The 25,518-nt window shown below is 41.5% G+C and overlaps 2 protein-coding genes and 1 long non-coding RNA gene across 5 annotated transcripts; 1 reads left to right on the top strand and 2 right to left on the bottom strand.

The window, feature by feature from the left end:
• Positions 1–2,536: 2,536 nt before the first annotated feature.
• On the bottom strand, positions 2,537–15,085 carry LOC123509891 (DAN domain family member 5-like). Of its 3 annotated transcripts, none has more exons than XM_045264489.1 (5): positions 14,982–15,085; positions 6,818–7,024; positions 4,485–4,574; positions 3,997–4,128; positions 2,537–3,786 (listed from the first exon to the last, which is right to left on the bottom strand). In XM_045264489.1, the coding sequence occupies exons 2-5, from the start codon at positions 7,022–7,024 to the stop codon at positions 3,415–3,417; spliced, it is 801 nt and encodes a 266-aa protein (XP_045120424.1). In that variant the 5' UTR covers positions 14,982–15,085; the 3' UTR covers positions 2,537–3,414. The 3 variants fall into 3 exon arrangements, with proteins under 3 accessions (XP_045120424.1, XP_045120422.1, XP_045120423.1); XM_045264487.1 differs by lacking the exon at positions 14,982–15,085 and adding an exon at positions 14,191–14,271; XM_045264488.1 differs by lacking the exon at positions 14,982–15,085 and adding an exon at positions 14,229–14,251.
• LOC123509893 (bolA-like protein 3) lies at positions 6,899–22,013 on the top strand. The gene is made up of 7 exons (XM_045264494.1): positions 6,899–7,035; positions 14,703–14,777; positions 14,883–15,174; positions 15,467–15,681; positions 18,593–18,698; positions 18,927–19,015; positions 21,685–22,013. Exons 4-7 carry the CDS (start codon positions 15,631–15,633, stop codon positions 21,751–21,753), a joined length of 315 nt encoding a protein of 104 aa, XP_045120429.1. The 5' UTR covers positions 6,899–7,035; positions 14,703–14,777; positions 14,883–15,174; positions 15,467–15,630; the 3' UTR covers positions 21,754–22,013.
• LOC123509894 lies at positions 19,696–24,490 on the bottom strand. Its single transcript, XR_006676317.1, has 5 exons — positions 24,333–24,490; positions 23,761–23,900; positions 22,032–22,195; positions 20,684–20,944; positions 19,696–20,318 (listed from the first exon to the last, which is right to left on the bottom strand). It is a non-coding gene; the product is annotated as an uncharacterized LOC123509894 (long non-coding RNA).
• Positions 24,491–25,518: the final 1,028 nt, after the last annotated feature.

Genomic DNA, 25,518 nt, shown 5'->3' with positions numbered 1-25,518 from the left:
GCTTCCCAGTGAGATATGATGCCAGGAGACCGGTGATGTATTTTCTCTCTCTCTCTCTCTCTCTCTCTCTCTCTCTCTCTCTCTCTCTCTCTCTCTCTCTCTTTATTTATTTTTTTTCTTTTTCTCTCTTTCTTGGCTATCTTTCTTTCTTTCCACTTATCTTCTCCCTCACTCCTACTACTACTACTACTACTACTACTACTACTACTACTACTACTACTACTACCACCACCACCATATCATCACAACAGCAACAACAACAACAACAAGCAAGACGAAAAGAAATAACTCTCCTAACGGAAAGAAAACATCACTCTCCACCAATAAATAGAACCATTGCAACAGCATTATATTACCAACGCTCGTGTCACCGCTAAAAAATGCTCTCCCGCTCCTTCTACCCTCCGAGACCTCAGGCTGCGGACAGTACTACTTCATCTACGTCTGTAAGTATTAATTTCTTGCTTATTGGCTTATTGTCCTCGAGGAATAACTAGAAATTGGAAGGTAATGGTGGTGGTATTGGTAGTGGTTGTGGTAGTGGTGGTGGTGATGGTGTTCCAGTTTCGTAAGAAATAGGAGTTTAGAGGTGTTAGATGTGTGTGTGTGTGTGTGTGTTGGGGGACACAAATAAACGTCTTTACAGCACACACACACACACACACACACACACACACACACACACACACACACACACAATTAAAGCAGGAAAAAAGTTAAATCTGTGTTACGTCACTGAAGGTCGTGACTGACAGTGAAAGAAGAGAGGGTAGTAAAAAGAGAAGGTGCAGGAATGAATCATAACATAGACGTCACTTAATGAGAGAGTAGACAGGAGCGAAGAGATTACTTTTTGAATTCCCGCAGAAAACAGAAATTGTGAGGTCACGACACACACACACACACACACACACACACACACAGGCAAGGTTGGTCTCGCAAGCTACGCCTCCTTTCTCCTTCCTCTGTAAAGCAAGGTAGTTCATTGGTGTACTAAAAAAATATTCTTACCACTTTTTAAATGTTTGTACTCGAGAAACTGTTACGATTCCTAAACAAAAAGAAGAAGAAGAAGAAGCTCTACTCTTTTCCTCTCTTTCTGTTTTCACATATAACAACAACAACAACAACACACATCTACTTACCCATGTTTTTCCTCGCCTCTTCCGTAACGTACCCACCTGGTCTGTTTACCATCGCTGTTATTAACCTGGAGGCCACAAAAAGACAGGTAAACGCGCGCACACACAACCTTAAGGCTCATTCTTGTTACCTTACCTTTGCACCTCCAGCTTCCACCACCGCCACTGTCACCACCACCACCAACACCACCAACATCACCATCACTGCTTCGCCTCACCACACCTGACCTGCGTTGTGATGGTGATGTATTGTGGTGATTGTGAAAGTTTGTGGAGAATGTGATGGCGGTGCTGAGAATGATGATGATGATGATGATAATGATGATGAAGATGATGGTGATAATGATGTAGATTACTGGTGATGAGAGAGAGAGAGAGAGAGAGAGAGAGAGAGAGAGAGAGAGAGAGAGAAGCTGTGTTAATGACGAATGGCTATTGTATGATGATGATAATAATGATGATGATGATGATGATGGTGATGATGATAAGATTAAATGGGAGATAGTGGATGGTGGATGGTGAGTCATGGCTGTGGTAGTAGCGGAATGATGGTGATTGTGGTGGTGGTGGTGGTGGTCTTGAATGGCAGTTAGCGCGCTTCTGTCTCGGTGTTGCCTCTAGTGTTTGTCAGAGGCATGATCAATAGCCTCCACCTCAACACCCTCCTACCCTCACCAACACTACCACGAAAAAATTCAATTACTTCATTCATTTTTCCTATTTTTATGCCATATCACTGTAAATAGACGCAGAATAGCATAACACACATACCTTACACACACTATATATTTTCGATACTCAGAATTGTTAAGAGAGTAGCGAATTGTTAAAGAAAGAAAAGGAATAAGGAAAGAACCAATTGATAAGATATAATAGCATACAATACGTTCTTAGATGCTCTAAATGTATAGTAGGATATATAAATGCTAGATGACAAGTTGACATAAGGAAAGAAAAAAACCGAAATAGGATACAATAGCCTACTGATGAGACTGACTTTCAAATCTTTCAAAATTCTTGCTACTAATGAAGAAAGCAAAACACCAGCTGCTCTTGATATACATACTTTATTCAGATGGTTATACTTTATATATATATTTCTTATACATATATATATATATATATATATATATATATATATATATATATATATATATATATATATATATATATATATATATATATATATATATATATAGTCACTAGTGAATACCATTACTTCTAAGTATGCTTCATGTTTGTGGTTGAAGGCGGTGTTTGACTGCAAGACATGTAGCTCATGACATGACATAGTATCTTGTTTGGTGGCGAGGCGCGCGTCTGCCAAACTCCGGAGTAAGAATAATAAGATACATAAAACGAGTGATTGTATAAGAGTTCTGTATAGGTATTGAGTAGAAAAATTGCTCCACTTGTCTCTCTCTCTCTCTCTCTCTCTCTCTCTCTCTCTCTCTCTCTCTACCGTACATATTGAGAATAAGGAAAAAAAAAGTTCATTTCACGGTAATCCAACACTTTTTTAGTTCATAATATTTAGCAAACCCATTTCCTAAAGAATCTTGTGTAGAAAAACTGTAGTAAATATTTAGAAATCCTTGGTACTATGTCTTATTTGTCTGTTTGTTTGAATATCCATCTAGCATATTACTCTTTATCATTTTGTTTCCCTTATACGCTGTGGAAAGAAAACTTCGGTTAGTATTGATCTCGTTGCAGATTATTTCATACATGAAGACTTGAAGTAAAGGGTGAAAACGTTGACTTATTGATGATTAGCTTTGAGTTTAGCACCACCAGCCTGTCACCAAACACTGACTCCATGGGAAGCAGTCACTTCTTGCTGTTCTCTTCAAAACACCACCTTGAGATGATGATTCATGGCACATATGAATCTACGTACATGTTATGCAAAAGATATCGCGTGTAATACATAATAATATATTGAAGATTTGTTTTCTAGAAAGGGAGAAAGGAGGGGATAGAATGAGCGTGTTAGGGATGTTGGCTATGCTATGCTGTCTCTCCCTATAACATGAAAATACTGTTAAGTGTCTCTCATGTAGGCAGTGTGAGGGTTGTGCAGGCCGTGTCGAGGCTTCCGGCACGCCAGGAGCCGCGAAGAATTGATGTGAGAAGCATGAATAAGTTTCCTTTGATTCGATAATGTGGGGAATAATGAACGGGAATAGAAATAGCCTCTTGAGAGCAGGAGAAAGACGTAAAGAATGTAGCGAAGGCATGGGAGGTTAGGGTAATATAAACAGTATCCTCTCTAGTAGGACATGACGACATTTGGATCCTCCTCGTCCTCGTTATTGTTGAAAGCTGGAGGTAACTTGAAGACCACCTTCCCATGGGGCCCTTGCTCGTGGTGCGGGTCGAGGATGAGTGCCTTACGGAGCTCATCGAGGGAAGTTCTCGTGAATTCTAGCTCCGGGTTCAAATTAGGCCGCTGCAAGGACTCTGGCAGCATCTTGAAGAAGGGTTCAGACACACGAGGTTCGTTAGACGGGTAGGTGACTTCGTTGTCCGTGGTGGTCTGCTGTCCTCTGGGGTGGCAAGCCGAGCAGGAGCAGTTTGTGATCATCTGGATCTTCTTGGTGACTTGGTACGTGTTGCCATACTCCTCGCAATCCAGCTGGATCTGCACGTGGCGAGGGGAAGGAGGCAATGAGCTGCATCATCGTCAGTAAGTACAACTCTTTATACTACAAAAATCAGAGTACTGAATGTGCTAATATTATTTTCAACTATCTTTTCCTAATATTTATGAATATCTTATAAATGGAACACAACTCTCAGCATCAAAGAAAACCCAGCGTCTTGACAATGCTGGTTTAAATGTTTTGCTCACCGTGGTCCAGTGAGACTCCGAAGCTTGGCATGAGTCGCAGTAGTCGAGCATTTCGTCACCAGGGGTCTCTGGCTCCGTCTGGGGGACAGTGTAGCTGAAGCACGTGCCTACACACACGTTGTTCTCCATCTCCTGTGGGTAAGATTACAAATGAGTTTCTTCTTACCGTCTTACGTTTTCATTCCTTCCCTTCCACAAATTATTATTATAGTCGTGTTATTTTCTTTTTATATTGTGATACGTGCCGATGAAGAGCAAGATGAAGGAAGAGAAATATCCGTAAGTATTAGGGAGAGCAATGCAAGAGGTCTTTTGTTCGATAATAGCTACACCAATTGAAAAAATTAAGTGAATAAGAGCAGGATAGAATAGATAGAACAACTAGACTCCTTTCCGTCCTCCTCACCCACAACCCGGTAAAACGAAAGAAAACAGCCAGAAGAGAGAGGAAGGCGGAAGAGGAACTAAAGAGGCCGTTAGTGGGTGACCTTGGATGTGCAGAGGGCGTGGGTGACAATCTGGCGGATGGGTTTCAGTTCACACATGGAGTTCTGCGGGTGAAGCACGATGTTGTGGACCTAAGGAAGGAGAGAGGAAAGAGTGGCGTTAGACAAGGTTTCTTCTTTGGCTTATATACTGTTTGATGAAGTGGCCAGCTTACTGTTTCTAATTGTAATCTGCTTACAAACTACTTCATGCCTGTTTACATTTGAGAATCGATTTTTACCTAACTAGGCCGGCCCTAGACGTAACTGTTTATCTGAACGATAAAACTGTTCAGATAAATCGTTACGATAAAACTGACGTGTAGGGGGAAATTTGCGCAGATTTTGATCGTTTCAGATGAACTGATCGAGCGGCATGAACAGTTGAATCATTCAAACTTTTTATCTGAACGATCTAACGATTTTTTTCCTTTCAGATGAAAATCTCACGTGTAGGGGGAAAACTGTACAGATTATCAGTCTATTTGTGACTTCAATAAAGTGTGCACGCCTTTTCCAGCTTTTCACAAATTCTTCATTATGAATCGCAAAACATTGGAGGAGTTTATTGAAATTTACCAAACCGAAGAGTGTTTATGGAAAGTTATAAAGTGCACTTGCGACCTCGCTTAGATCCAGACGCACTTTTTGCCCTTTTTACACATAATGCCACAGATAAACCTGCTAGAGCCAGAGATTCCTCCTCCTCGGATGACATTACGGAAACTGTGGAAGCGATGCAAATTGTAACGATATATCGGAATGGTGTAGGGGCAGCGACGTCAGATGGCTTGCAACGATTTTTATCTGATCAGTTTTATCGTTCAGATAAACAGTTACGTCTAGGGCCGGCCTTAGTAACTTTGCTTATAGTCGGCTATTTATTTCACTGTCTAGTTCGTTGCATTAGTCACTGGTTAACTACTAACCACTCGCTGACTAGTTCACTCGATCATTAAGTCAGTAACTCATAAATTCACTCATTAACTAGCAAAGTGGTCAGCTCAAATCACTCATTCACTATATTGCTCGCTTGCTCACTCTAACTCACTCAATCGACTTCAATGAAAATAAACGTTGTCATAAGAATACGTTATGGTAATGTAACTCCATAACAGTCGCATCGTGATATGAAACACGGGGTTGGTAAACACGTAATAAGTGCTTAACGAGTTTCCTATCTAGATTGTCAAGGATACAACTGAAAACACACTTCGCTCTAGGAAACTTGTGACTCCAGTTACGGAAGGGGAAGTCAGGTGGCAGTGGTGGTGGCGGTGGTAACCTCAGGTAGGTTTTCAAGTGGATCTTATTACCAGTCGTCCAGGGAAGGTGTTGACAGCACGCCAGGTTCCTCCTCCCTCAATCCAGACCCGCCTACATCCCTCCTTCTCTCCCTTCGCCTTTCCTTCTCAGCTACATCCCATCACCCGATTATCACTTAAACGAATGCTATGAAGATTATTGAGTTGTACTACCTGACAATCAATAACATTAGGATATTAGAATAGTGTGTTCTATTTAATGCACCTGCGTTAATCACACTTAAATTCTTTCTCATCATATCACACCTAAGGACTCCTTATTCGTGATACTACTGCTTTCTGTACTAACTTTAATCTTAAGTGATATCTGTAAATATAACAGTAACAGCTAATTTACCGACGCCTTTATTAACTGTTACCGTATTTCAGTGGTTTGTAACATATTTTACTACTACCCGTTCTTTCCCGTTTCTAATTAAGGATACAATTCTTACTATCAATTGCATAAATTAACTATTAAGGACACAATTCTTACTATCAATTGTATAAATGAATTATAGACTCCCCTCATCTCCCAACCACTGCCCGTCACCTGGGGTTCAAAATAGACTAGAAAATTTGCGCACTTCTGTTATTATTCGTCTCCTTCAACCTGTTTATGCAACTGTCCTCCACCACTTGTTCGTTCCCCCGCCACCTGTTGCCCTCTTCGGGTTTCCCAAGTCACCTGTCTTGCCTTGCCTCCTTGCCGATAATTTTAAGCTCGTTTCGTGCCACACAAACTTATTTCATAAGCCATTCATTCTTTTACTCGTAAATAAATTAATTAATATCTTGGCTCACCAGTTAAAGCACTCACTCACTAATTAGATATATACTGATCAACTCATTCACTGCTCCATTAACTGTCATTTACTTCCACTCACTCATTTACTCTTCCACTAACTCACTCACTAATTCACTCACCCACTCCCATCCCTCCTCTCTCCTCAACTCCCACACTCATTTCCGTTATTAAGACACCCCATTTAAACCTCTCTACACATTCTACAGAGCCACTGACTGAACAACCTTATGGTGCCTGGAGGCGTGTCGGAGGCGAGGCACGTCTAGACTCTCCTCCTCCAGGGGAAAGACGTCGTTGTGGGACCTGCGGTGGGCGCCTGGGTGTGGCAGGGGCGGGGGTGCGTCGGGCTCCTCCTCCGGGAATACATCGTTGGTTGCCGTCACCGCCGCAGAGGCAGCCAGTGCAGACAACACCCACACGCGGCTCCACATCTGCGAAAGGGGTGAGTGTTTAGTGAGATGGTCTTGATATTTAGCATCGTTGCGTGCATATGAGTGTCCGAGTAGTAATTGAGATGCTAACTTCTTTCACAACTGTTCACCATTTCGTCGTACTTGCCATTTTGTGAAACTCTTCTGTGCCACAGCCGATTACTTTCGAAATTCTCTTATAGTTGACGTTAGAGAAATTCTTATTGTGTTTTCAATATTCTAGAGACAAATTAACAAATTCCTCCATTCTCAACTGAAACAACACTCTAGAGAACCCGGCTTATCGTCTATGGTCTTTGAAAACCGTGGCTGTGATGAGAGAGCAAATAATTTCACGTTGTAAAATGATAAACTCCTTTTCGGTATAAATTGTAAAGGAAAAGAGACGAGTCAATACCGCCAACGCTTTCCACTGCTGCTGCTCGCGGTCCGTTTTCTTCACCACGAGATGAAGAACTCAGTCATTAGATAATGCAGTGATTTGAGAGAAAATGTGTAGACTTTGGGTCGGCTCAACTAAACGCTCTGCTGCTCCTCCATGTATGTGTGCGCGTGTGCGTTTGCGTGCGGTGTGTGTGTGTGTGTGTGTGTGTGTGTGTGTGTGTGTGTGTGTGTGTGTGTGTTTGATAATACAGCGTTTGGTCTGAGTCAAAATAAATAAAATGCGAGATAACATAGTCGCAGAGAGAGAGAGAGAGAGAGGGGGCGGTACTGATAAACGTCAAGGAATTATCTTCATTTCGAGCTGACTTTAAATGTTTTATCAGCAACAGCTGCTGAGAGATTTTTTAAACGCTCTAGATAAAATATCAGAAATTAAACTTACACACACACACACACACACACACACACACACACACACACACACACACACACACACACACACACACAGCATTCATTTGTGCAAAGTAAAATTAATGTATTGTATAGAAAAAATTTTTTGTGTGTGTGTGTGTGTGTGTGTGTGTGTGTGTGTGTGTTTGTGTCTGTGTTGGCTTGTGAGCTAATTTTATTTCCTCATCCACTTGTTCAAAAGCTGATTTACATTGATTTCATCCGTTTTGAGGGGAGATTGGGTAAGAAAAAATGGCAAGTAAAACCCCACCCATACGTTCCCAAAAAGAAGAGAAAAAAGTAGGAAATATTACAGAAGTTGTAGTTTTTGAGGTTAGTATTGTTTATGGAAGTTAAAGGTTAGGAACGAGGGATACAGGAGAGACAGAACGGCTAATCTGCTACATCTGTCAGCCCCATCCATACCCCGCCCCTCCCTTCCCCTAGCCCCATATCACCGCCCTTGGCTCATTCCCGTACCTCTTCCTCCTCCTCCTCCTCCTCCTCCTCCTCCTCCTCCTCCCCATCCAACATTCCTCCATCTCCCACCTAGCTCCTTTCTTCCCACACACTCATCACTTCCCCTCCACACCTCTATTCAGTCACTCTACCCTATATTCACCTTTCCTTCTCGTTCTTTCCTTTCTTTATACATTCCTACATTTATGTTTCCGACTTTCCTTTCAGTCCTAAGTCCTTTATTCACCCTTGCTCTTTACTCTTTGCCGTAACTAACATTCCATTCACTTATAACCCCTGTATCAATCCTTTCCCCTACCATCCATCTACTTCTTTCCCGAACTGTAATGTTCTAAATAATATTCTATCAAATTTTCTATTCATCCTTGCCTTACCTTCCTTCCTTCCTCTTCCCTTCTAACTAAATCTTCCTGCACTCTCTTATCTTACTCGCCTATCAAATTATCTATTCATCCTTGTCCTACCTTCCTTCCTTCCTTCCTTCCTTCTTTCTTTCTTTCTTTTCCCTTCTAACTAGATCTTCCTGCACTCCGTTCTCTTGCTCTCCTATCACTCGTAAATACACTCACCTTTGCCCTTCACTCTTCCTTCCTTGCCCTAACTAAGCCTCCCGTGCCCTTATCTCCTTACTTCACACTCACAACACGACCTCGTCCTTGTCAACCTTCTCTCCTCTCCTTTCCTCAAACACCCATTGCCTCCAGCGCTCCTCTTCCCCTTCACCACTCCTGCCACGATGCTCTCGACTCAACATTAACGAATTTAAACATCTGTTTTTATGTTAGTACTCTTTGTATAAGCTCTCTGTCCTTCTGTCTTCCCTGTTTTATCTAATTTTCTATCTTTTTACATTCCTCCTACCTGTTGCTGTGATTTCCAGATATGTAAACCTACTCCAGTGTCTTTTCTCCTCTCACGACACTCGCCCTTTTCATCTAGACACTGAGAGGAAGAAAGAACACAGATGCATTAAGGACCAGTGTTGTGTTGCAGGAAGCCACAGAAGCCACATGAGAGAGAAAAGTGTAGAAAATAAATGAAAAACAGGTTTCCTTTGGGGGTTTTCTTACTGACGAAGATGAAAGGCGTAAAACACTACCACCACAGAACACTCCACTAATGCTGGGAGTAATGGTTATCTTTTCCTATTCCTCACCCTCTCATTTCCTTAATTTCTTCCTGATCATTTACGTACCCCATGTCCTTGTTTCCCTATCTTTGTCTTCTTGTCCTCTTCTTCTCCTAGACCTTCCGTTATCCCAGTGTTCTTTTAAACCTTTCTGTAATCCTGTATACTTTTTTCCTATATTCGTCACCTTCTAAATCTTTCCTTATCACTGCTTCTTTTAATCCTATCCGTAATCATGTTTTGTACCTCTCCTATCATGATTTATATTTCTCCTATCGTTGCCTCGTCCTCGTCCTTCCCTCGTCCCGTTTTCTTGTAGGTACTTCGCATCTCCTTGGCCTCGACCTTTCTTTACCCACGTCTCTTTCTTCTCCTTTCCCACTCTCCTCTTCCCACTACTTTGCCCTTCCATGTTTCCTCTTCCTCGTCCTCTTTACCAGCCCTCGTTTACCCCCGTCTCCTCCTCGGTCTTTCCCTGCCCCTGTCCACGTCTCCTCCCTTGACCATCTCCTGACGCATGGCTATTTTTAGAAGCTAAGGTACCGTGCAATAAATTCACTGACTCGCCTCCCTGCCTGGCTGCTTCCTCCCCCCACTCTTCCTTCCCTCCCCTCCCCTCCCTAGGCGTGTAAAGTAAACATTCCAGTCTTGTTCGTCACGTGCGATTTGTTTTCATTCTGTTTTCTTTATTTTTTACGGTGTGTGTGTGTGTGTGTGTGTGTGTGTGTGTGTGTGTGTGTGTTGTGTGTCTGTGTCTGTGTCTGTGTTCGCTTGTAAGTTAATTTTCTTTCCTCATCCACTTATTCAAAAGCTGATTTTCATTTCTCCCATGAACGCGATAAGATTTCTTTTTATTCTATTTGACGACACTTGCATCATAAATCAATTCTATATTCATTCGTAAACTACAACTACCTCTCAATTTCCAAGCAGATTTTTTTCTTTCTCTTGATTTACACACGTTTTACCTCTCCTTCCATTCACAAGACAAGGCAGTACGTCGTTCTTTTCTTTTCTTTTTTCTTTATATGTATTGGGCGTACTCTTTAGTTCCTCCTCGTTCTTTTTCGCGTCATAACTCATCCTACCAATCAAGGGACTCTTCTAACCTGACACTATTAATCACGGCAGGCCAGCTCGCCAATCAAAAGCCACTACGTCATAGCCCTCCAGCCAATGACGGGTGAGGGAGCCATTTTTGCTGCATTGCGGTGAAAGTGAAGGACGGTGGTAGTATAGCGGCTGGCGGTCACACATTTCTCCCTCTGCATCACACGTCATGACTCCCACGATGACGAGCAACGAGGAAGAAAAGCAGTGATGCCAACTTGAGATTGAACCCTTGGGAATATGGAAGAAAAGGCTCCTATCTCTATTTTATTTCTACTGTATATCATTGTCCATCGTGTATATCTTAAGTAATCCTTCTTCTTTATTGTTTGTCATAATGCCTCGTGTTCTGAAACGCTTTGTTGTTTTATAAGGACTGTCTTCAAGGGCCAGCTGGATATAAACCCTTTATTTTCTCATAAGGATTAAATATTCTCAAGAGCCACGGAGATTCTCAAAGAGCTTTTGTCCGGTTGACAATGTAGATTTTTTCATGTAATGAAATCTTCTCTAGAATGAAAACTCCTTTGGAAACCACCGTTAACTTCACCAACCTCGCCTACATCCTCCAAAATATAATGAAAGTACCCTTGAGAACCCCACTAAATTCCAGTAATCACACCTATATCCCCAAAACTGTCTCCACACCACACCACCACACCACACCACACCATTACAGACATTGAATCAGCCAGCAACATCTACACTCAACACCCACGAACCACTTCATCCCCGGCCACGTCCAGCACCGCAGGAGGGTGGGTCATGGGACTCAGGGAGGGGGTAAAAAGCATCCCAACTGGTTCTTTAATCCTATACAAACACTTAACATCATTTAGGTCTCTCGCGTTTAAGCCTCTCCAGCGCAACTCTGTATACCCAGGCGTGGTGAGAGCCTGCGTAGGTAATCCGGAGAGCAGAAGGGTTAATCTAGACATCGAGCGATAAGGAAGGGTAGCTGAGGAATACAAACGCTTTCTTAAGTAGTGATCCAAATGTTTTTTAAGTTTTTTTTTTTTTCTCGCGTTGTGAATTGTATTGTTGTTATTGTTAGTAGTATTAGTTGTTGTAGTAATAGTAATTCTCTCCTCTGCTCTCTCCTCTCCTCTCCTCTCCTCTCCTCTCTCTCTCTCTCTCTCTCTCCTCTCTCTCTCTCCTCTCTCTCTCTCTCTCTCTCTCTCTCTCTCTCCTCTCTCTCCTCTCCTCTCCTCTCCTCTCCTCTCCTCTCCTCTCCTCTCCTCTCCTCTCCTCTCCTCTCCTCTCCCCCTCTCTCTCTCTCTCTCTCTCTCTCTCTCTCTCTCTCTCTCTCTCTCTCTCTCTCTCTCTCTCTCTCTCTCTCTCTCTCTCTCTCTCTCTCTCTCTCTCTCTCCTCTCCTCTCCTCTCCATTATTGGCTTTTTACTTCGATGTACGGTACTTAATTATAGAGCTTCGGAAATCACTAATTTTAGCGAGTAAACCAAGTTGAATCGTCCATTTTTAGAATTATCGATCTGTTTTCATATGCTGTATCTCTTGCGGTGGTACCTTTTGTTTACTGTCTTCGCTCCACAAATGTGTCCAGCTTCTAACACGGTACACACAAGAAGCATACACTTGCTGATGCATTGGCCAGAGCTCGTCTGTACCACTTCATTCACTCCCGCAAGGATCAACCTCAAAGGCCGCAGAGGTGCTTAATCAAGTTATCGTGGCTGTTTCTCTCATCGATGCTGCAGAATCCTAATCAAACTTAACACCAGAACAAACACTCACCCTTGAAAACCTCCAATAACTTCCACCATAGGCTGTCAGACGTAATCGAGATAGGACACTGTTGCGTTAGAGATCCGGTCCGCGGCTGCAATAATGTTGATTAATCTTCTGTCCCTCGCTCCCCTACCCAATAAGGTAAACACGCAATGGATGTACTGGTAGCAACAGCCTGAACGTGTCCCAGGTGAAGATAAGCTTAGCGCAACACGTAGATACATTGACTCAGTGGTGCATAGGCATGTATTATTGGAGGTTAGAAGTATAGCCAACCTGGTATCATGAATATTGTCAACGCCGCAGATCTATCGCCCACTGCAGCCTCCTGAAAGCAAGGTGATTGATGGTGTGTTGAAACTGTGGCTTGGTGTATTTGCTTCCTTGTCATTTGTAGCTTTTGATTTTTTTTTTTTTCTCTATTGTGCTATTTACTACTTCAGCGTTTTTTTGTGTGTGTTTTCATCTCGAAGTCATGTTTTTATTATGTTTGTTTTCTGTTAGTTTTTTTTTTTTTTCTTATCTTTTCACTCTTACTCTATTATTTACGTAGGTATTTATTCTGCGTTTTTTGTATGGTATAGTCTTGGAATCGTGTTCTGTTTACTCTCTATCTTGGAAGCGGCACAATGACAGTATTCTTTAGTAAACATCCCATAAGAAAGAAATACACAAAACCATGAGAAGAAAAAAAAATTCTTCTACACAATTTTGCTCATCATTCATTGTGTTTACAAGGGATGAGATTGATATCTGAGTGACTGACTAACCGAGCTATTGATTTATGTAAAGCTTTGTAACAATGGCATCCCTCGATATCTAGGAGCAAACAGAAGGCAATGTGTGTTGTGGTGCGGGCGACGGAGGCAGCTTGGCCAAGGACAGACAGGAGGCGGGAGGGGCGAGGGTGACAGCAGCGGAGGAGGAAGAAACCCCGCTTCTTGGCAGCTTTATCAGACTGGCGGGGATTATAATTGGATTCACTTGGATATAAAAGACGGGGAAAGTGAAGTCGATGTTCTGCTGGCGAGTGAATAAACAAGTGGTAGGAGTGAAGGTGAAGGAAAGCCGGCGACAAGCATCCTCCTTCTTATAATGCGTGTTGATGAAGTTTATGAGACACGTGGCAAGAGTAACAAGACTTTTTTTGCGCCGCAATTAACGACAAATGATGACAACACTCGCATCAAGTCGCGCAGATACGAGAACATGTGTCGCGGAGCAAATTAAGCATAAAGACTGCACACGACCGTACACAAACCTGGAGAAAGAGAAAATATTAGTCGATCACTGCACACTGTAGTATCAAACCTTTAAGGGGATTATATGAGGAATTAATTTAGGAAGGAGAGAGTTATATTACAAGGATTACCCCCTCCCCTTTTGTGTGCGTGTGTGTGTTGTGTGTTGTGTGTGTGTGTGTGTGTGTGTGTGTGTGTGTTTTGAACTTTGTAGAATTATTTTGTTCTAATGCGATAAAAATGGTTACTCAGATTTTGACATTGTTTTTAGATTGACATAGAACCCTTGTGGAAATACTTGAAAATACCATCTTAACATACCAAGTACACCATCATTCCCCAACCTCCAATCCCCACGAGAACAATCACTCCTACAGGCTTCTCAGTAGGTGCTATATTTCTTTGATTCTGCAAGGTTGATAATATCGTCTTTAGAGAGCCTGAGACAAGAAGGACTGAGGGAGTGGTGAGAAAGTCAGAGTGAAGACAGGAGACCACGTCAGGACATACACATTCATGTCACACTTTTACCTACAGACTGACTACCTCTCTCTCTCTCTCTCTCTCTCTCTCTCTCTCTCTCTCTCTCTCTCTCTCTCTCGTAAAGGCACACCCATCAATTACCAACTTCACTGACGGGCTTCCTTTTCCGATAAATTTACCGTCATCCTGGGAGGTGCTGAGACCCATATACCCGTAGCCCGTTTCCTGGTGTCCCCCAAGCCATGCAAGGCCACTCCTTACTTAGCCTCGTCCGCCACCACGAAGGTAAAGAGGCCTGGACTTGGTTTTTACACAAGCGTACTTGTCCAGGAAAAGATGAAGCAGCTTAGACGTGATATGCATGATAACCAAATAAAGAAATTTCCGAGTGAGATGATATTCTGATAAAGAGTTTTCGGGAAGAATATGACTCACTGCACCACAACGCCATTTCCACAGGCACGAATGATGCGTCTCGTGAAGGAAACTGGAACCACAGCGCACAGACCACAGGCAAGATACACTCGAAAAGCCTGTTTCGCAAGGAGGGCGGGGAGAGGGGGCGGTGTAATGCCTGCTTCATGCAAATTTTCTCTCTGCGTCACCTGAGATATGCTTCCATTTCCAGTAACATTGACTTTTCGTCCCCACAGCACTATGTAATCCCCAGTACAGATGCACAGTCCCACACTTTCCCCAGCCACCGCGGCATGCCAGTAATAACGCAGGTATGTAGCTCTTTCTCCATGTCTTCAAGAATTTTCATCACTGTTTTCTCTCAAGCAGAGACTTTGGATGCACTTTCGCAGTAATTCTGTATACACATTGGTCAGCTCGCGACTTCTGCACCACTGATCTGATGGGGATGCAGCCGCTATGGGGGCGGGAAGGGAGGAGGGAGGCACGGTGGAAGCGCAGCGAAGGCAAGTTACCTGATCAAGTTCTGGTGTCGCACTGATGCCCGAGTGTTCGCTGCTCAGTGTTGGGCATCACACAAGACCCGCTCCGCCTCCCTCGCCTCCCTCAAGCCACCCCCCTCTTCCTTTAGCTCCATCCCGCCTCCTGTCTCCCCCGCCCCCCTTGACCACTCTCGCCCTGAGGCAGGGCCGCTGACAGCATTGCCAGGTATGAGATGAGTCTGAAAATGGTGCTTGAAAATAGCTCAGCGAGAAGTTAACAGTATTGCCAATGTATCTATGCTAATTTTGTACATAGAGTGAGCTTTTGATAATGAAGTGCATTATCCTTGAACTTGATTCAGAATTTGATATAAGAACGTAACTGCCCATAGACAAATCTGGTATTGTCGTACTTCACACTGTAGCCCACTCACCGATGCACCCTAAGCTGATATGACATGTTATCTGCATTACACTAGTCCCTCACTAACCCCCCAATATTATACTTGGTTTTCTAGATTCAGAAAGACAGTATTACTGCTAGGACCTGAAAAGGCCAAGTCCAGCAGCTCGCGTGTGGCAACAGTGTGGAGGGAGCGAGAGCCGAGAAGGCACGTGCCGTGGCGGAGACGGACGCGAACACACACACACACACCCACAGCTGTGTGAGTAAGTGATCATCATGACTCTACCTGGCTTGCGGAGACTACTGCTCTCTACACTGAGGCCGCAGGTGAGTTAAGAAGACATGAGTGTTACGTTGATGATTTATGAGTGGCGAGGCAGTGGCGGGAACGTGTGTAGTGATGTGGTGGTGAAGGGAAGGCTGGCTGGTGATGTAAACACTGTCTGCCATGCATAACAAATGGTTACACAAGCCTTTTTCTAGTCATCTTGTTCCTTTCCTGCTTGACCACCACACATTCATTTTTCACACGGTACGAGAACTTGTGTGAACGGCAGCAGACTCTGTACGTAGAGCGCCGGTCTGTGGCGGAGTGGGGCCAGTTAATGTCATGAAGTGAATTAAGAAATAGAGGTGTAAGCATGGGAAAGAATTGGAATCCCTGGACTAGATAATAGATTTTTGGTAGTGCATGTAATATTCTTACAGCTTGGGAGTTTGATTAGGTTAGGTTTAGTTACCACAAGTAAAATTAAAGTAAATTGTTGTTTGTGACGAATTATAACGAAAATAGTAAATTCGAGGCTAGATTTTGTGGATGCATTTCGTGGGAAATTAACCATTAATGCTAGGTTAGTCTGTTAAAATAATCATTCTTTTATTTTATTTTTTTCTAGGTGTCTTATCTTGGCATACTATACATAGAAATTGGTTCCAGATACATCTTCCATCAACTCACGAATATTACTACACTTTTTGGCCACATCAACTTGCAAGACATTATTTATAGAGGTATTTCGACATGAGAAGATAGGGAACCCCTGGGCTAGATATAAATACTACAATTTTGGTAGTGCATCTGAGCATCTGATATTCTTAATGCTTTGGAGTATGATTAAGTTGGATTTACCTTGCAATTATTAGTTGTGATGAAATTAGTTGAGAGATATCAAGGGCAAAGTCTTGTGGAATGCTCTTTAATCAAAAAATTTACCATTAATGTTATAATAACTTTATTATAAATTGCATTTCATCTTCTAGTTAGGTCTCTGCCATTCTGCCAATTCACATGGGACTACTTTTTGGCCACATCAACTCGCAAGAAATTATTTGTTATTGTTTTTTTATGTGAGAAGGAAACAAGAAGTTCCTGGAACACAGGAACAAGATGACCATTCTGGCAATACCTCTGGAACACGGCTAAAGTGATAGTGGGAACACAAACTGCAGCACTGGAACAGTGTAGTGTAGTGTAGTGGTTAGCATGCTTGACTCACAATTGAGAGGGCCCGGGTTCGAGTCCCAGGAAGTGGTGAGGTAAATGGGCAAGCCTCTTAATGTGTAGCCCCTGTTCACCTAGCAGTAAATAGGTACAGGATGTAACTCAAGGGGTTGTGGCCTCGCTTTCCCGGTGTGTGGAGTGTGTTGTGGTCTCAGTCCTACCCGATGATCAGTCACTATGAGCTCTGAGCTCTTTCCGTAGGGGGAAAGGCTGGCTGGGTGACCAGCAGACGACCATGGTGGTGTTCCAATATCAAGTTGCTACCAGAACGTAGGGAAACATTGCTCATGTGAACCGCACTTAATAAATGGTTACACAAGCCTTGGTGATGAAATCTTGGCATTGCTAAACACCTTAATACTTTTGATAAGTTGTTCATGGAAGCTAATGTCTTTTTGGTAATTCACTTGACAGGGTCTTGCCATGATGTGCCCATAGCTAGACTGAGCAAGGGAGGGGTAGGTTAACAGATAGCATTACAAGATTATGATAATTGATTGCAAGTGTATCTTACAGCAAAATAGAGTAAATATGAAGAAAGGTGTCACTTTGATACTGATTAATAACGAGTGCATCAGTGGTTGTATTTTGATGCCTATAACACGAAATGAGTATTCCTGACTATCGGAAAAATTCCCATAGATTTCAGAGAAAAATCTAGGGCTCTATTTCTAAATGCAGAGATTTTTGTTATATGAATACAAAACCATTGATGAATTCTAATTAAACCTAACACCTAGCCTAACTTAATGCAGGGATTTTCATGTCTTCCCAAAACTTGTTTATTAGCATTAATACTAAATGAGTAATTTGCAGTGGGAATGGTATTAGAGAAGTGTCTAAAAAATGTCTATTCCAGTGGTGCACTCTCCAGTAATACCTAAAATAGATTAAATAAAAGTATATCTAAATAAAAGTATATCAAAAGGGAATAAGCTATAGTTACATGAGATATTTTAGTAGTTGAAAAAAAATCTAGGAAATTAGTCTTTCAGCCAGTGTTATATCTGTCCCTGATACTCCTTATTGGCATGTTGTTTGTGATAATAGTATTTGGAGATTATGTATATTAACTTAAGCATAGTAATTTCCTAACACCAACTTTATTTTTGTACAATACATACCTTTAAATCATAAGCAACCTAGTGAAGAGAATTGAACAATGAAAGTAATGAACTAAACCTAACCCAGCTTTCAAATGGAAAAGCAACTCCCTCTATCAGCAGGCACCATATGCAGGTGGATGCAACTCACTAGGATGGTCTTAGTTTGAGATTAATTATTAACCAGTACTGAAATGAAATTGATGGGAGGGAGAGCAGCCACCAGTGCTGCCACCATCAATGGAGTAATTTATGTATTTTCAGAGTTTTTAGTATTTTCTTGATGTCTGAACTTTTGCAATGCACATTACACAATTGAATGCTCCAACTAAACAAAAACCCCAATTTTTCAGCAGTCTCCCAAGATTATTGTGGATGAAAGGTTGACATATGAAAATTATCTCTAGGGCAATAGGACTGAGTGAGCATTAACAAAACCATTCCAAAATAAGAGTAAGGAGATTGAAACTTGAATGCAGGTTTCATTTGGTTTGTCCTATTCTTTCATGGGCATTACTAGAATAATCAAAGGAAATGAAGTTCATATTTGGACATTTTACATGTTTACGATAAAGATAGAAGTTCTCATGTATAGTCTTTGATGGTGAACTTATCTGCCTCCATTTGGTGACAGGCAAGATGGTTGTGTGATTCAGCAGGGCCAGGATCCGCCCGCCTTATGACTCTCCTCAAGGATCGCTTCCCACAGGCAACGGCAGTTGAGGTGGAGGACATCTCAGGTGGGAAGACCAAAGATATACTAGTTTTGTGTATATTTTGCTTTGTCATTTTTTAAGGGCATGTTTCACGCTTTGCTCATATATTTAATAGTCACCTTATGGCTGATAGTACAATGGTTTTTTGCATTATATAATTCTTATATATTCTTTCTTAATTGTCATCAGACAAAAATTGTGAATACCTTTTCAAATTATTTGCCTGCACACTAAAACTGTGTCCTTCCACAGGAGGGTGTGGGGCCATGTATGAGGTGTGGGTTGAGGCACCAGACTTCAAGGGTCTGTCCAGAGTCAAGCAACACAAGCTGATCACAGAGGTAACTGTTGACCATGTCAGCAGTGAGGAATTGAAGATTTCAGAAGTATCATTTTGTTCCTCCCTTGTCTACAGTACTTAGAGAACCAAACAATGAGTTTGTCATATATACCCTTATTTGCTTTATGAAGCACATTTCCATTAAGGCCTTTAATGTTTGATAGTGGCTGCCAGTGTCTTATCTAATCTGGTAGGACATATTTAAGCCTTAATTGATGAAGCAATAATAATGGAAATAACATATGTTGCTAAACAATTAAGGAAAAATTTTCATTTTTATTCTCCAGTGCTGTGGAAAGGGGAACTAGACTTTTTGTTCAATGTAATGGGTATAAGCAATTCCCAAAAGATCTCAAATTTTATATGGCAGGATATAAACAGGGACCACCACTATTTATTATTGTTGTGCCAGGTTTATTTAGGTGATACTTTTGTAAGATACCCATCATTTATTATATTATATTTATTATATAAATTCTCAAACTAATGAAAAATTATCCAATTTAAAAGTAAAATTATTTTTTTACTACGAAACATATCGATGAAAGAGGCATCAACAAGGTCACACACTCCCGCTTACATGCCATGTTTAGGATTGGGGGCGTCTTCTAGACGCCTCCGTTTTACGTACTGCAACTTTCAGCATATGCACAGTCAACAATCTATTCCTTTTTCAGTAAATTAAAGATCTATATCTGAGGATGAAAATAAATTTTTATAATTTACGTATGCTTCTACTGATTAGTTTGAGAATTAATTATTTGCTGGTGAGGGCATTTGCAATTCCCTCCTAGTCTATGTGGCAGCCCAACAATGGTTAATGCCAGTTTTCTGTCTTTCTTTCCTTTCCTGCATTCCCTAGCACTTACTTACTTTCTCCCTTGAGTCTTCTCTCTCTCTCTATCCTGGACTTTTTTCTCTCCCCTGTAAATTGGCCTCCTCCTGTAGTTGGCTGTAAATTGGCCTCCTCCTGTAGTTGGCACTGCATTTTTCTGCCCGAGTTTCTGCATCTTGACCCTTGATGTCCCAGCTTGTGGTGTGAAGGCTCTCGCACATCCTCCTGCATCTGTTGCCTTCACCTTTTTCATCTTGTCTGAGTCTTCGCCTTCTAGCTTTTTCCCCCCTTGTCTTTACTGCATCTAATTTTTTTTTCCTCTCCTGGTCTTATCTTCATTAGTAACAATTGCAGGAGTTGAGGTGGTGGTTATTGTCTTGTAATATGCACAGTTGTTGGTAATACTTCCTGGATGGTGACCCACTTAGCAGCAGCAGCAGCAGCAGCAACCAGTAGTTCCTTCCTGGACCTATAGAGTAGTAGAATGCATTTTAGTAATCCCTCCCATTTAAAGCATTCTATTGATGTCAACTATGTTTCAAATTCCTATTCTATTGATGGTACAATAGTTGTTTCAAATTCCTATTCTTGCTCTTGGTCATCTCCTTCAGCACACCCATCCTACAATAGTTGTTTCAAATTCCTATTCTTGCTCTTGGCCATCTCCTTCAGCACACCCATCCTGACTGTTAACAACATTTATACATCTCAGCTCTGTGCAAGTTGCTACAGTCACTACTACTTTACAAAACAGACACTGAAAGCTGAAATTCAAGACATGCATGGCCTGTTCATCACCACCACACTGCCCAATACAACCTGACCTTCACTTACACCCTGCAGTCTGTCTGCTCTAGGCCTTCTACCATCGGTCTCCCCTCCATCTGGGCATTGATGCTCTGTCCATATTCCATCTTGTTTGTGTCTTGGGCCTTCTTCCTTCCCACATGTTCATGAGTTTCCAGGAAGTGGTCGTTAATTATCTTGTAATGGAGCAGCTTGTTCCCTTCATGTGCAGCACAGTTGTCGGTAATAATTCCTTCCGGGTTGCTGAACCACTTAGCAGAAGTGACCAGTAGTAGTTCATTCCTGAACCTATTAAGTAGTAGAATGCATTCTTTAGGTATTCCTTCCATTTGAAAAGTATTGAATTATTCATGTCACAGTAGTGGTTTTAAATTCCTCAGCATATCCATCCTGACTAACAACATATTTCAGCTCATTTGCTTCATATTGTAACTAATAAAAAAGTCTACATTTAAATATAAATGTATAAATCTCTCACCCATAGTATATAAAGCAACTTGGCTCTGTTTGTGCAAGTGTTGCTTTAATTTAAACTCATTCATATCCATTGCAACGGACTTATGCTAGTCTCATACTTTAACCCCTTCACTACGGTGACGTCTATGTGGGCGTCATGAAGCCCCAGTAGCAAATACGGTGACGCCTACGTAAACATCATATTTCTTTTCTGAGCTTTCTTCAGTTCAGTTGTCCCGTATAGTGTGTTGGATACCAACTACACACGCCGTATGCTGTCCTTGAAATCCTAGTGCTCCTCCCACCATCCTTGTCTCCACCAATCACTAAAGATAAGCTACATGCGTCCCGCCTTGTGTCTAAAATTACCACCCGTATATCATACAGGCGGGCTTTTTTAACATCTGGCGCGAAGGGGTTAAAATAATGGAGGTGAAGCACGGAAGTATTTGATAATATACGAGTTATCCGGCGCGAAGGGGTTAATTTAGCATGTTTGTGCAAGGTGCTTTAAACTCATATCCATTGCAAGTGGACTTATGCTACAGTCTAATTAATATTTTGTTTTCCAGACACTAAAAGCTGAAATTCAAGACATGCATGGCCTGCGCATCACCACCACACTGCCCAACACGACCTGACCTCCCTCATCTACACCCTGCAGTCTGTTCGAACTAGTCATCTCCCCTTCCTGGCCTCCAGAGAACATATATCAGGGACTCTAACAGCTAGTGTTTTGTTAAAGATCATGGCCTTTCCTGAGATTACCTTATAATTTTGTATACCTGTATATAAGAGAATATATACCTTATAATTTTGTCCTTAAATATTTTGTATAATTGTAAATGTAGTGTGAACAATTGTAATGAATGACATGTTTACTAATAAAAATTCAAATATATAAGCATCTCTTACTCACATTCAAGAGATCCTTGGATCACACAAAGGGTCAAGCTGAAGTAACTGGTTTCAAGGTGCATCCTCTCCTCACCTTACCTTATAGGCAGTAAGCCAAAAATTATCACTGTGCATCCCAGTACAAACAGAAATATCCTGTGCCTCCTGTTTGTCCACATGGGCTTACTGCAAAGGACCAAAAATGGTTGATACCACACCCTAGGAGCAAGAATGTATTAATACATGTGCATGAGGTAAAACATGTATAACCTATTCTGTGAAACTGCATCGAGGTGGTGAGCATACAACACACTAGTCCCAATACATACCTTGTATGTACTTTCATTTTTATACAAAGGACTTAACTGACCAACACTTGTTATCTTTGATTTAATACAGTCGCTAAAGTGTGGCTCACACGAGCAATGTTTCCTCAATCTTCCGGTAGCAACTTGATGCCAAAGCACCATTCTCGCACTGCTGTTTGTGTTCCCAGCATCACTTTGGTCGTGTTCCTACGGTACCGCCAGGACAATCTCTTGTTCCTATGCTGCCTGTGTTCCAGGAACTTCTTGTGTTCTTATATAAAAAAAACTAGTAATTAAATCATGTCTTGTGGACAAAAAGTGTGGTAATACCCCTCTGTGAAGTAGTAGAATGGCAAAAGACCCAACTAGATGAATAGCAAATTATAATTAAGTGTATCTCCCAAGATCTTAGTCCTTGAAATCTCTACTAATTTCATCACAACCAACAATCTATTTTGATTTTACTGTGCTACCTGAACTTAACTTAAATATAAAAGCAGTAAGAATGTTAGATGCACACCCCAAAAATGTAGCATCTATATCTAGGCTAGGGGTTCCCCATCTTCTGATGTCAAAATATATTCAGAAAAAATATTTTGTGAGTTGATGTAGCTAAAAAGTGTGAGTTAACAGAAGGGCAAGATGTCTCTAGGACAAGTTTTTATTATGTATAGTATGTAAAGATAAAACAAACCTAACTCCACCTTTCCAAAAAAATTAATGGCTATTTATGCACAACTAACCTAACATTAATAGTTGATTTTTTAAATAATCTATTACTAACCCTAACCTAATCAAACGCAATATGGTGAAGACAAACCTAACTAGAAAACTTGAAATGTAAATCATAAAAAAGAATATCAATAAAACATTGCTGGTACATATTTGGTTAAGTGCATCCCCAAGATCTTTGTTCTTGAAATCTCTAACTTTTACTAATTTCATCAAAACCAACAATTTACTTTAACTTTATCTGTGGTAGCTAAACTTAACAAAATTATCCAAATCAAACTCCAAATATGTAAAAATATAAGATGCACCACCAAAAATTTTGAGATAGGAAGTACCCCAAAAAGTATCCCCTTTAGCCCATCAATTCCCGTGAAAAGCCCACATGGTATAAAAAAAAAAAAATGTGTTACCTAGCCCAGTGGTTCTCATTCTTTTCCGTGTCCACACCCCTATTTATTAATTAATTCATTTAATAACATTTTAACTGGCTCCACTGTGCCACAGACCGACGCTCTACGTACAGAGACTGCTGTCGCCCGCAGTAACAAATTCCTGTACCGTGTTAACAAGTGTCTGATGGTACAGCAGGAAGGGAATAGAAAGCGGGACCATGTGATGCCGGTATTGGTGTGAACCGCGCTTGACATACAACCTGTCACCTATACCACCTAGCCATGCCATGCAATCAAAAACCCATAAGGGGGGAGTTACCTTAACAGGGTGCCGAAGGTTGGAACATGGACAGCAACAAGCAGGATTTAATCCGTCTTTGGGGACCCAGTGTGGAGTTCCGTGCGTACGTGACTGCTCCTACGAATTAACTCCCTGTCCCTCGAGTCTCTCAGCGTTGTCTTAAAAAGCCATCAAGAACACCTCAGTTATCAAATTACTTATTGTGCTCTTAAAACATTGCTTATATACATGATTAGTTTCTGTATTTAGTGCACTTATAGATGATGATGTGGACACACAACTACACTGACACGTATTATCCACTCTCGGTAACTTGTGAAGCACACCGAAGCTTTGCTCTCGACACTTCCATGATTAGGATGAATCAAGTAGTGTCTCAACATTCTAATTAGCATGATATTAATTATAGGAGTATGTACAACCATGATCATATAGCAATGGGAATCCCAACACTGACTTGAGATATGCAGCTGATTCTCAGAAAAAAAAAAAAAAAAAAAACACGTAGACTACGTTATCCCTGCAAACCAGATTATATCACACTTCCCTGGAAACTTCACTCACAATACCTGATACTTGAGTTTACCTACCTTTTGCCGAAGCTCTCACCACAGTCCTAGCAACACTCGCCACATGGCTCACCACCCTCAGACCCACACCCACTCCCTTCTCATCGCGGTGGCGAACTGAGCTGACGTGGCGGGCTGGCGGCGCCGGGCGCCGGCGAAGCCTCTGCGCACTACCTCCGGAAATTGGGAGAAGGGGACATTGCTTACGATTTAGTTTGAAAAAAAGAATAGTGATATTTGGCAACATGAATCGCAACGTATCATGAGGTAACAATATACATTATTTGTCGGCGTTTTTGCAGGAGATAATTGCTGGTTTTGAACTGGCAATCGAGTTGTTCCTGCTTGATAACAATTTCCCTCCCACTTCTTTCTCTCTCGGAAAAAAAGACAATGTATACATGGATGGATGGAGAGATCGGTAGATAAACATAGACTAATGGACAGAAGAGAAAATAAATGTCCTAGGTATCTAGTTATACACACACACAAAAAAAAAAAAAAAAAAAAAAAACTGCCTGCATTAACTACCAGCTTTGGGACAACAATGATTTAGTTTCATTGTTCAAATTTGAATTGCCGTACATATATTTTAGCTCTCCTATATCGAGAGTGCGTTCTGGCGCATGTATCAATCTCGTATCTTATCTATTGAAATAATCAGAAATTTCTTAGTGTAGTTAACGTAAGTAAAATGAAACACGAAGAGCACATTTAACTATCTTTCATCCAAGACCCCCCCAACCATTCCAACACGTCCTTAATTATCTTCCACATTTATGCTCGAAAAGCCTGGTCACTGTAAACGAAACTTGTTCAATACAATATATGCAAAATCATATCAGTGTTATCGGTGCACAGTGGGAGTCATAAGTTATATCCTGCTTCGTCACCATGATGAAGCGTACCCAGATCAGTTCCTCCTCCTCACTCTCTTCTCACGACGCACAGTTGATCAAAGCTTCGAACCAGAGCAAGTTACGATTCATCATGATAACGAAGCAGGACACATCTTATAACCACAAACAGTACATAACCGTTCAAGATTGAATATCTATTATCTGACTATCTGTTCTTTTAATGGTGGCCAGTTAACAGTCATCTACGGAGATGACGATCTGCCAACCGTCTTCCACAACATAGTAAAATTTAGCACTCCTGATGTCTTCTGTAATTATGTATGTATCATCCATTCACTACCATGGTG

The sequence above is a fragment of the Portunus trituberculatus genome, chromosome 27 (genome assembly GCF_017591435.1).
Source record: "Portunus trituberculatus isolate SZX2019 chromosome 27, ASM1759143v1, whole genome shotgun sequence".
NCBI classification, from domain to species: Eukaryota; Metazoa; Arthropoda; class Malacostraca; order Decapoda; family Portunidae; genus Portunus; species Portunus trituberculatus.
This window is presented reverse-complemented; position numbering and strand designations above follow the sequence as displayed.